The following is a 12,230-nucleotide window of genomic DNA, read 5'->3' on the forward strand; positions in this document are numbered from 1 at the left end:
ATTTACTTATTTAAAGAGTTTAATGTACTTTTATCCCAAAAAGTAAAATTCCTAAAAAAAATTTGAAACATAAGGAATTTTAATAGATAAATAATCAATCAATAGCAAACCGCTACAAAAAGTACAACAAATTGTTATTCTTGAAGCAAAACTACAACTTCGTGAACAGGGCGAACGTACGTTTTTGGTTCATCATCCACGATAATACGAACAATTACTTTGCGGACAAGTCCACCATCACTCGGTAAGGTTTTGACAATGCGCCCCAAGGGCCAAGCAGTTTGGGATAGTTCTTTGTCAAGTACTAATACAACATCACCTTGATTCATGTTTGTCACTGAAGAATTCCATTTTCGTCGTTTTTGAAGGACATTCAAATATTCTACCTTCCATCGCTTCCAGAATATTGCTGTAAGATGCCTCACTCTTTCCCATTGTTTGCGCAACAACGATACTCTATCAACTGAAAGTTCAGAGTTCTCCTTACGAGACTGATCAATCTGGTTAACAACACTATGTGATGTACAAAATTTCTGAGTGATTAAGTTGAAGGTATCAGAATGGACGGATTGTCAGTGTCGCTTGAGACCGGTACTAACGGTCGAGAGATGATTATGGATGAAGCTTCCGCAAAAAAGGTTGTAAGCACCTCATGGGTAAGATTTCATGCTCCGTATTCCAACATCATAGATTCAAAAATACGACGTGTGGTGGCTATCATTCTCTCCCATAATCCTCCCATGGGAGAGGAGTGAGGAGGATTAAAAATCCAAGTTGTGCCCTGACTGTTAAGAAACTTGTTCATAGCAGAATCTTCCACATTGATTGAATTTAGCTTGAGTTCATTAACGGTTCCTACCAAATTTATCCCTCTGTCTGACCGAATAATTTAAACACTGCCTCTAATAGCCACGAATCTCATGAGAGCATTAATGAAAGAAGATGTGGACTTCTATATGTACGGCACGTGTAGTGAGAGACGTGAAAAGTGCACCCCATCTTTTGCTGTTTGCTGAACCTCCTCGGGTGCGACGACTAACCACTTCCAAAGGTCCGAACATATCAACACCTACGTAAGTAAATGGTGCATCTCCATAACTCACTCGTTCCTCTGGTAAGTCTGCCATTTTCTGATGACTAAAATCTTTCCTCAACTTTCTGCATGTGACACATTTGAACAGTAATTATGATATGAGTCTTTTGCTACCAAGTATCCAAAAGCCTGCAGATCTAATTCGGCCTTCAGTTATGTGTCTACCCTGATGCATGACCTCAGAATGAAATTTTCGAACGATCAAGGTTGTCACATGATGTTTTGATGGTAAAATGACTGGATGTTTAGATTTATCTTCTAAATGAGCATTTCTGAGTCGACCACCGACACACAGAACACCATTTTTATCCAAAAATGGGTTTAACTGATAGATAACACTGTTTTTGTTAAAAGGTTTTAATGAATTAAGATTTTCAATCTCTTTACCATAGAACTTTCTCTCAATGTCTAATCACTATTGCTTCAGTGCTAAGAACAAGATCTATCCTTTTTGTGTCATGTTCACTTCTTTTCAATTTCGGATGACTTCGAATAAATTTGCGTATCATTACAAGTGCTTTAATAAATCTATCCCAATCTGAAAATCTTGAGCACATGCTCTCCTTAAATCCACTATGTTCATTTGTAGATTCCTCCCTGATTTCGAGTTTGTTCCAATCTCTCGGTCGTTATCAGGACTTACCAGCGGATGTGTGTCATTGTCACAAATAGGCGATTTTGATCCAGTGAGCCAAACATTATTATGCATATCAATCGGACTCACTCCTCTAGTGCCAATATCAGCTGGGTTTTTTTCACTACGTACGTAAAACCATTGAGAAGGATTGCTGAATTTTCGAATGTGTGCAACACGGTTTGCAACATATACAAAGAAACGTTTTATGTCATTGTTAATATATCCCAACACAACACGGCTATCACTGAAAAACTTGACATGTTCAAAATCAAGTTGCAAATGTTCGATTGCTAGCTGAGAAACTTCGATAGCTAGAGTTGCTGCGCACAATTCTAATCTGGGTATTGTATGACCACTGAGAGGCGCAACCTTAGATTTTTCTATAATAAATCCAACTGAAGTAGAGTTGTCTGGGTAAGTGACCTTCAAGTATGATACTGCCGAAATTGCTGTTTCGGATACATCGCAATATGTAAGTAATTCCCTGCTGATAGTGTTACTCAAATTACGAACTGTTACTCTTGGAATTCGTAATGTTTCCAAATGAGGTAAGTTTGCTTTCCATCTTTGCCAATCTGTTAGTTCACTTTCAGGTAAATCTTCATCCCAGTCGACAGTGTTTGCCACAATTCTTCTGAGTATGATCTTGCCGTATATTGTTACAGGTGAAATGAATCCCAATGGGTCATAAAGACTATTTATAACAGGTAAAACTCCTCGTCCAGTTGCAGGTTTCTCGTCTTGAGAGATACAAAATTTAAATGTATCCGTGCCCAAGTTCCATATAAGTCCAAGACTGCGCTGAGTTAAAACGTCCTTTTCAAAGTCTAAATTCACTAGACTTTTAGCAATATCTTCTGAATCGAGAGCATCCATTACTGTTTTGCTGTTTGAAGCAAATTTGTGTTGCCTTAACTGACCATGCACCTTCATCGCATCTTCTGTCTTGGTAATCAAGTCGATCGCTTCATCACTGGTTGAGCAAGACTTCAACCCATCATCAACATAAAAATGGTTAATTATAAAGTCTTTTACTTTTGGTCCATGAGTTTTCTCTGCTAAATCTCCGATTCGTTTGAGACCATACATAGCAATCGAAGGTGAGGGGCTGTTGCCGAAGACATGTGCACTCGTTCTGTAAATGACGTGACGGTTCTCAAAGATAGTATTCTTATGCCACAAAAATCTTAGATAATCACGGTAATCCTCATCTACTAAGAACGAATAAAACATTTGTTCAATGTCAGCTACTACAGCAATCATTTCCTTTCTAAATTTAATGAGTATGCCTAAAAGACTATTGATTAAATCTGGCCCCTATAGCAGTTGTCTGTTTAGAGAAAGTCCTTTGTATCTGGCTGATGAATCAAAAACTCCACGTATCTGATCCAATTTACGGGGATGATAAACCCCAAAAAGAGGTAAGTACCATCGCTCTTCATCTGGAGATATGTCTGGTGCTATTTCAGCATGATTGTTCTCGAAGATTTTTTGCATGAATGTCATCAAATGTTCTTTCTTTTGAGTGTTCTTTCTTAACGTGTAATCAAGGGAACGTGCACGATTCAATGCCATCTGATAATTATCAGGTAACGGTTCCTTTGGTGAACGGAATGGTAGTGGTGCAGTCCATTTCCATTCTGTGCTGATATGAAACTCTTTGTCCATAATTTTGAGAAAACTCCTATCATCAACTGAAAGACCAGGTTTGTTGTTTCAAATATGTTAAGTTATCAGTATCATACTCAGTTAAAATCCAGACTTAAAAACATTATACATCGTTGTTTTTCCAAAAAAAGATGGTACACCTAGATACAAATATATAGTTCTTGGTAGAGATTCCTCATACTTTGTAAGAAATAATTCCGAATCATCTTCCAAATATACAGAGGAAGATGTTTACAAAATGCTGGAATTTTTAACCGACAACATATTTGTCCAGTGTGGTGGACGTGTTTTTCAACAAAAGGTCGGCATTCCAATGGGAACAAATTGTGCACCTTTACTGGTTGACCTATTCCTTCACTCTTATGAGGCTGACTTTATAGCTGATCTGGTCAGAAAGAAAGAATATCGTTTAGATAGATCCTTCAATCTCAGTTTCCGCTATATCGATGACGTATTATCTTTAAACAATCCTAATTTCGGGGATTTGATACATCGCATCTACCCAAAAGAACTTGAGATAAAGGATACTACAGACACTGTGAAGTCAGCCTCATATCTTGACATACACTTAGAAATCGATGGTAAAGGAAAACTATTGACCAAACTTTACGACAAACGTGATGACTTTATATTCAGAATTGTCAACTTTCCTTTCATCTGTGGCAACATCCCTTCGGCTCCTGCGTATGGAGTGTTCATATCACAACTCATACGTTATACCAGAGCTTGCCGAAACTACGCAGACTTTTTGTATCGCGCTAGAACTCTAACAAATGGGCTTCTGGAACAGGGTTATGTTGCTACAAGATTGAAGTCATCACTACAGAAGTTTTATGGTCGTCATCGTGAACTCGTGGATCGTTATGGTGTATCCATCAGCACCATGAAAACTGATTTATTCAACGGGTCATAGTTTTCCTTTCCTCGTTTGTCTACCCTGGACTTGACTTTTTATGAGCAACTCGGCGGGTGTTTCTAGAAAAGCAGAGGACGCTTACCCTACCGGTGCACCTGGTCCATGCTCCCAGTTTTTAGTGGAGTCCGAGTTGCTCATTTACTTTTGTTACTTTGTATGTATAATTTTAGTTACTTTATGTTCTTTGTTGTGTATGTCTGTTTTCCATGTCTGGTCTTTGTCCCTGGATTACATTCTTTTGATTACCGCTATAACCTTGGTTCCCTTGATTACTCTTTAAGTCTAGTTACCTGTGATTTTCTATTAGTGTTCATGAGACCATCCGAAATACTAATCACCTGCTCACAAGGTTCAAATATAGAAGGACGGCCATTATCACTAACGAAGGATTTGTATACATTTGCAGGCGAAATGTGGTGACCTGACAAACAAACATCACCGATAACTGTCCATCCCAGAGGGGATCGTTGTGCAAAGGGCGCTTGTGGTGATCCAGTTCTTTGATCAATTACGTGATGAGCATCAGGTAGGTCATGACCTATCAATAACAGTATTTTCATTTCAGAGTCACTTTCAGGTAAGTACTGAGAAATATCACTCATGTGCGCAAAATGTCTGGCAACATCTGATGTTGGAATCTCGGTTTCATTATCAAGAATGTTGTCACATTCGAGGACAGGCGCGAGGACAGGCGGTAAGTTCATCCTATAATTATCATGAGTACTTTCAATGACTAATCCTTCTGCTACCCTTCCATTCATAACAATTGTACCGGAACATGACTGCATAGTGTATTCTACCGGATTAGAATGTACACCTAACATATCCATTAATGAACCTTTTCCAAGTGTCTTATTGCTCCGATCGTCTAGCACAGCATACGTTTTCAGATTGGCCTTCCCGAAACACACGAACTGGGACAATCCTTGCGCATGATTTACCACTAAAATAACCACGACTTCGGTATAGTTAACATTGACAGTAGTACCTTCTGAGGGTTTCTCCTCGCCGTGCTTTTGAGTACTCTCTACAGGCAATTTTTCCCTGAATCTTGAGAACTGTTCTGGTGAAAATCGTGATCATGGTGAAGTGCAGAACATTGACTATCACTCTTACAGATTTCACACAGTATTTTTGGCCTTACATTTATTTGCAAAATGTTCCGTTGTTTCACAACATCTCAGGCAAGCATTACTGGACTTTATAAAATTTTTCCGATCTTGCAAACTTTTGTTTCTAAAGGCTTTACATTGATTAACTGTATGCTTCGAGCCTTTGTGGATCAAACACAACAACTTAGTATTTCCAGCTGTTATTTCAGTTTTGTGTGTTAATACTTGTATTTCTTTTCATGTTATAATTACTTTTCAAGCCTTTTACAGTTTCTTTAGGTTGATTAAATACCAGTCCAGGATTATTTCGAATCAAACTAATCTCTCCAATAAGCTTGACGAACCCAGAGAACGGAGGAAACGGTACTGAATTTTGCTTCTTGAAATTAACCACGCGAGTGATCCACTTATCTTGAATATATCTGGGCAGTTTCCGTACGATTGGTCATATGCCAAGAGTCCAGGTATGAGAATATGGCGCTATAAGTTTTTGACTGCTTGAACTTCGTTTAACAAATCTAATAATTCGTATAACCTTTTGTAATCTATCTGGTCTGGTAAATTTGAAATTCTTGACTTCAGTGTAGATTCGATAAGTTCTGGCGACCCAAATCTTTCGTCCATTCGGGCCCAAATTAATTTCAAACACTCCTTAGGGTTAAATGAATAGGCGGAACGTGCACTCATAACCAAACGGTATGCATCTGCATTTTTACTGATACAGTTAGTCAATAGTGTAATTTCTTCTAACGGCGAGCATTTAATATCTGAAGTCATAATTTGAAATTGTGTTTTCCATATTAAGTAACGATCTGGTTTGTCATCAAACTTTTGTTTCTGGAAACTTTCCAATAAAAGATTTTTCTTTATTAAGTAAGAGAAAGTTCCACAATTAATATCATTATGATTACACCCTGTAGTTGTTTGATAAACTTGCTGGTGAAATTCGGGAACAAACGTGGTGTTTGGCAAGGTCGCACCCTTTGACACTTCATGTTTAACAAATGGTGTGGACGTTGCGGTATTCGTTGAAATATACGGAGGTGCATCAGTAGAAAGTTTCACTTCTGAGTTTTTATTTGAGAGTTCATTTAAGTAATGCAACGTTTTTTCAAATGGTGTAACTTCTTCCTTTGACAATTCCTCATGAAAGGAAGGAATGTGATCTTCTTCAATGTCTACCTGACTATGTTTTTCTGCGACAGTTGCTTCAGCTTCTGCTGCAGCAGTAACTTTCTGTTGCTCTAAAATCTGAATCTCAAGTCCTTCCTCGAATTGCTCCTTCTTAAGTTGAGTTTCCTTTTCCAGAAATTGCAGTTTTACCTTCTCAGACTCTGCTTTTGCTCGTTTTTGTAGTGCTAGTTGACTTTTCACAGATGACTGAGTATGACGGGAACTACCAGAGCGACGTGATCTAGACAATTTCTGTGACTGAATGTTTGATGATTCTTTAGCCAACTGGATATTATGTATAGGAACATACGATTTCTTTTTTAAGTTCATTGAAAATTGACCAGTAGTTTTCCAATTCTTCTCGGGAATTTTCAAGACTTGAGCGAGAAAAAAAGTCCTCTTTATGACCAGATAAGAACAGAATTATTAAAGAATGTAACAAACCAATGTAAGAACTTTCATTATTTGGAAGACAATTTAAAATTTAATTGGCTTTTTGTTAATGAAGATTTGGAATTACTCTAATATTTGGCACATTTTATTCACATGGATTGAAATAAGAAGATCATCAAAAACAATAATGTAAATGAAAAATTAATAACATAATGTCTTTACGGTATCTATATATATATGGGAGAGAGTTAAATCCACATATAACACCACATGCAAAGAAGAACTTGGATTCTCAAAGAAGGAACATAAGCCATGGTTATCTGACGATACAAATGAGACAAATGAGAAGCATAGGTCTGTTAAGATACAACTTTACCAGGTCAAAACAAGATTGCAGAAAGATTGGTTGACGAGGAAACATAAGCATCAGGAAAGTAAGATAAGTTAAGAGAAAGATCAGACAAGATAAAACAACCTGCATCAACGAGCTCGCTTCAAAAGCAAAGAATACAATGGCCAGAAATGATACTATAAAATGCCAGGGTTACCCAATTTCACTACCTGGGGCACACAACCCAGTTGCTCTGTAGGCAGAGCGCCCTAGCCCCCTGCCAGGATTCTGAGAACTATTTGGTGCCTTTTAGACGCTGCTGTGGGCCTATGCTTTTGACACCAGGACCAGCACGGAGCCCTACAGCATCTGGAAAAAGTAAAAAGTAAAGATTATCCAAGGACCTTACAAAAACACCATCCACAATTCAGCACTCTCACCATCCTTCAATGTACATATAGGAGTATGCCAAGGTTGTCTCTTGTCAGCCCTTATTTTCTATATAAGTGTGCAAGAATTTAATATGATATGATATACGGTCATGAATTTACTCGTAGATTGCTTCTGGCCTAATTGATATATTTTGGGGTGCTAAAAAGACAATACATACAATGTGATCACTCTAGATTGGCCATGCATAATTTAGTGTGACGGGAGCTGCTTCCCTGCACGAGTCCAAGACTTCACCGTGCTATCACATGGGAAGCTTCCTGGCCTGCACTAGTCCCAAATTTGCTGGTGCTCTCTTATGGTTCAGAAAAACAGAAGCGGCTCCTCGTCCATTAGTCCGAATTTCCTATGACCTTGCAACCCTCCTCTTTTTTATTTGGATATTGATTTGTCGGGTTCGGGTCAGAACGATGTGTCATACAAAAAGTTGGAGATTTAGCGGTACCGCGGAGTATCGCCCTTCAACCGCTTGTAACGACTTTCAAGTTGAAATTGTGCATGTCATACCTACCTAGTTCGATTCCGGAATCATTTTCCTGTATGTTGATACCAAATTTGCTAGAAAAATTACATTTATTATGGAAGTTTCGATAATTTTCCACGAGAGACGCTGTTTTGTTGACATTTTGAACCGTAACAGAGAGTAGGCGGAGTTTGTTACCTTTGGTACGGAAGGGTAGCGGGCACGTAATTTTTCAGCGGAATTTTGAATTATTCTGTTAGATTCCGGTTTTAAAAATCGTTTCTGTTCCGTTCCGTTCCAAAGGTAACAAGCCCCCCCCCCCCCTAACTCTCTATTCAAACTCCAAAGCAGCTCCAGTTCCGTACCGTTGACGTTCCTCCACTAATCACTGCATTCGGCTTTTTTCGTTTGTCGAACTTCGCCGAAGTGGCCTCCAAGTTGAACTCGGGTTGCCCGTGAAGCCAACATGGCTGAGCCAGCACTCCACAAGTATTGTAGAACTGCCTAATTTTGGTCTAGTAATCTGATGCTTTGTAACATTTATCACTTTAAAAAATTGTCAAGCATCTGTAAATCTATATACCTAGAAATAGCTCAAGCCAAGGCCTTCAGGATGCAGTAAAAATTTTCTGTAAAAAAAATTACCCACAGCATATAGGGTTACCATAGAAACCATGCAAAAATAGGCGAAAATGTACAAAAAAAGTTCATAAAATCAGGTTTAAAAATATCAAATTTCCCGCAAAATATCTGAAATTTTTATTTCATCCCCTGAAACTGTTCAAACTTTTTCCTTCGAAAACCCCTTTCTCATATTGGCATCGCCGGTTAGATTTTGAGCTATTTCACTTTGTAATCCACTTATTAAATTTAGCATGGTAAAAAAATTTACTTACTTTCACTTTCACAATGAAGTCAAATTGTCATTGAAAAAAATTGCAAAATACTTTTAAAGGTCCCCTTTTTTCAGAAAATGTTTTATCAGCAATAGATTCAACATTTTTAATCACTATAGCAACCACCGGTTTCCATTTATGTCATTTTTCATCCCTAGCCAAAAGTGCGAAACTAAACTAAACTGTGGAGTGCTGGCTGATGACGTTACAGGCAGTACATCCTAGCATTAATGTTACGATTTTGATTGTATGCGAGAAATGTAAATTGTTACGAATGTTTGACGGTGACGAATATTCGTTTTATAAAAATCTTTACAAAAATAAATTATACAGATTAGCGTTTTTGATTGAATACAGCACAAGATGCATCGTCTGCTCGACTCTAATGCAATAAATAGTAGTCCCGCCAGTGTTAAATTCAATGCCAATTTATAATTCATTTTTTTTTGTTTTTTTTTGTTTTGTTTTGTTTTTTTTTTTTTGTCATTTAATTTTATTATATTTTTGCTTCGTAGGACAGATATTATGCAACAGCCGGATAACTATTCCTTACCATTTACTTGATTGTAAGTATATAAGCTTGTATGGTACACTAATTTTTATAAAAAAAAAAATATGGCCTAGTGAGAACCTGTTGAAAGTCTTAATTTTTTTTTTTTACTTTATTCTGCCAAGTTTATAATATGGCTAAAAATTATTGCAAAACCTTTGATATGAACATACTTGTATTGATTTCTACAAAATGTAAATCAGTGGCTGATCTAAAGGGTAGCAACTGGCCCCCTATTATTTTAGCAAGCACGAAATCAAGCCTCGCTCTGCATTGAATAATATTTACATCCCTCTAACCAGACGTCAAGCTTCGCTTTGCATTGAATTATGTTTACATCCCTCTATTAGAAGTCCTGAATCCACCCTTGTTTATTTACTATTGATAATGAACTTAAAAAGTAAATCGTGTCTTGACAGATTGTCCTAATTTTGACTAGAAAGTCATGTAAGAGTATGTAGTTAGTCACAACCTTGAATAACAGCATGTGACCAATTTTTGTAATGTTTCTCTGTTTTAGATACTATAGGAGACAGGAGTGATGAATATTTCTTGAATGACTTCATAATAGACATTTATTTGTAAGCAAAATTTATTTGTTCATATCAAAATAATGAAGTAAATGTTCAAAGCTGAATATACAGAATTAGTTTGATTTGTTTGTACAATGTGTTATGTTTCGTGGATGTTATTCTTCTTAAACGAAAGAAATAAAGACATATATACATGTATATTGTCTATTGATCTGCAGTCCACTATTAACATACTCCTAAATTATTATAAGTGAATTCTTCACATCAGAAATAGAATTCTTTACAATTTAAGGAGGAATGATTCAAATTTCTCAACTGTTTTATCATTTATCTTGATTTGAACCAAGTTAAAAATTTTTCGATTGCTTCAACTCTGAAAAAGAATACAACAGCGAATATTTTCTTTTTACATCAGCTTGCAGTTCGACATGCAAAGTAAAGAGGGTTGAACAGGTATTGTATTTCGAAATCTTCGTAGAACAGTCTTATAATATTACATTTTGAAAGCTTTAAGAGCAGAATGTCTACAATATTGAAATTAATTTAGTAATGTAAGTGTACATTTTTTGTAGGTTTCAATGATCTAATGGTAACACAAGGAATGGAATGATGATTGAGTTATTTCGTTTTGAAACCGATTGACATTTCAATGTTTTTTTTTGTTTTGTTTGTGAATGCAATGCTTATGTTATGTTAATGAATGAGTTTCTGGCCCATCACAATATTTCCTTCCAAAACTGTTATATAAATAATTCTATAGAATGCTGACCAGTACATGTTTCAGGCCCACAAAATCAATACCAACCTTCCTTGTTTTGAACAAAATATTCAAGTATTTGCACGAAGACAAAGTATCCACAGATGACGTAAGTGCTATACCATCAGAAATGCAATTTTTTTTCTATCATATAAAAAGTAAATGAGTAATCTTGCTCTACTGAAAACTGGGAGCATAGACCCAGTACATTAATGTCATCACTATATGTAATCCATCATTTTCCGTTTCTGTAATTAATTCTACAGAAAATATGGTATAATAGTCCCACAAAATAAATCGAGAAATCCATATGAATGTTAAATTATATTCTTGATTTTATAGCATTACAAAAAACTTAACATTTAACCCGATGGTCAAGGTCAACAACCCAGTGTTTTCAAGTTGTCTCTGACAAACAAAACATTTATAATATTCTGGAATGGCAAAAGTAGTGCAGGCATGGAAGAGACCAATGCTCCGGAGTTTGCTCTCTATTACGGTTCAAAATGTCAACAAGACAGGGTCTCTCGTGGAAAATTATCGAAACTTCCATAATAAATGTAATATTTTTAGCAAATTTGGTATCAGCATACAGGAAAATGATTCCGGAATCGAACTATGTAGGTATGACATGCACAATTTCAACTTGAAAGTCGTTACAAGCGTTGAAAGGCGATACTCCGCGGTACCGCTAAATCTCTAACTTTTTGTATGGCACATCGTTCTGACCCCAACCCGACATATCAATATCCAAATAAAAAGGAGGAGGGTTGCAGGGTCAGAGGAAATTCGGACTACTCGTCCATTTCCTGGCTACAGACGAAGCCATGTCTTGTTTAAGCGAAGTAAATTTCATCCAACCCTCACCCAAAATATTGGGTGGTTGGGAGGATTTTATTTGTTTTATTATTATTATTATTTTATAGATATTTGCTAGCCTAATTTTAGCTATTTGATGTAAACATACATGTTCTAAATCCATAGCCACATCAGTTTCAGAGACGAAACATTATTTTGGTTACCAAGAATTGAAAGATTTGTATGCTATAGCGCCTAAATACAAGATATTGAGGTGAAAAAATCCTGATTTTGAAATTCTCGTCCCATTTTTTTTAAGTTGTCATTTTTTAGGAGCGGGAGGGGATGTAAATCTACTAACTAATTTTATTTGGTCTTAAAAAGAATAAAATGTCTGATTGAACTGAATCTTTACTTTCATATGCCCTCCCTTGATATTTATATAATATTTTCCATTTAG

General features: G+C 36.6%; 1 protein-coding gene across 1 annotated transcript; it reads right to left on the minus strand.

Moving 5' to 3' along the window:
* Positions 1 to 134: 134 nt before the first annotated feature.
* On the minus strand, positions 135 to 2,993 carry LOC148626326 (uncharacterized). The gene is made up of 3 exons (XM_088571098.1): positions 1,606 to 2,993; positions 1,041 to 1,158; positions 135 to 500 (listed from the first exon to the last, which is right to left on the minus strand). The coding sequence occupies exons 1-3, from the start codon at positions 2,991 to 2,993 to the stop codon at positions 135 to 137; spliced, it is 1,872 nt and encodes a 623-aa protein (XP_088427224.1).
* Between the last annotated feature and the right edge of the window lie 9,237 nt (positions 2,994 to 12,230).

The sequence above is a fragment of the Perna viridis genome, chromosome 2 (genome assembly GCF_037379345.1).
Source record: "Perna viridis isolate PV_CMFRI_1.1 ecotype Kerala chromosome 2, ASM3737934v1, whole genome shotgun sequence".
In the NCBI taxonomy this organism is placed as follows: domain Eukaryota; kingdom Metazoa; phylum Mollusca; class Bivalvia; order Mytilida; family Mytilidae; genus Perna; species Perna viridis.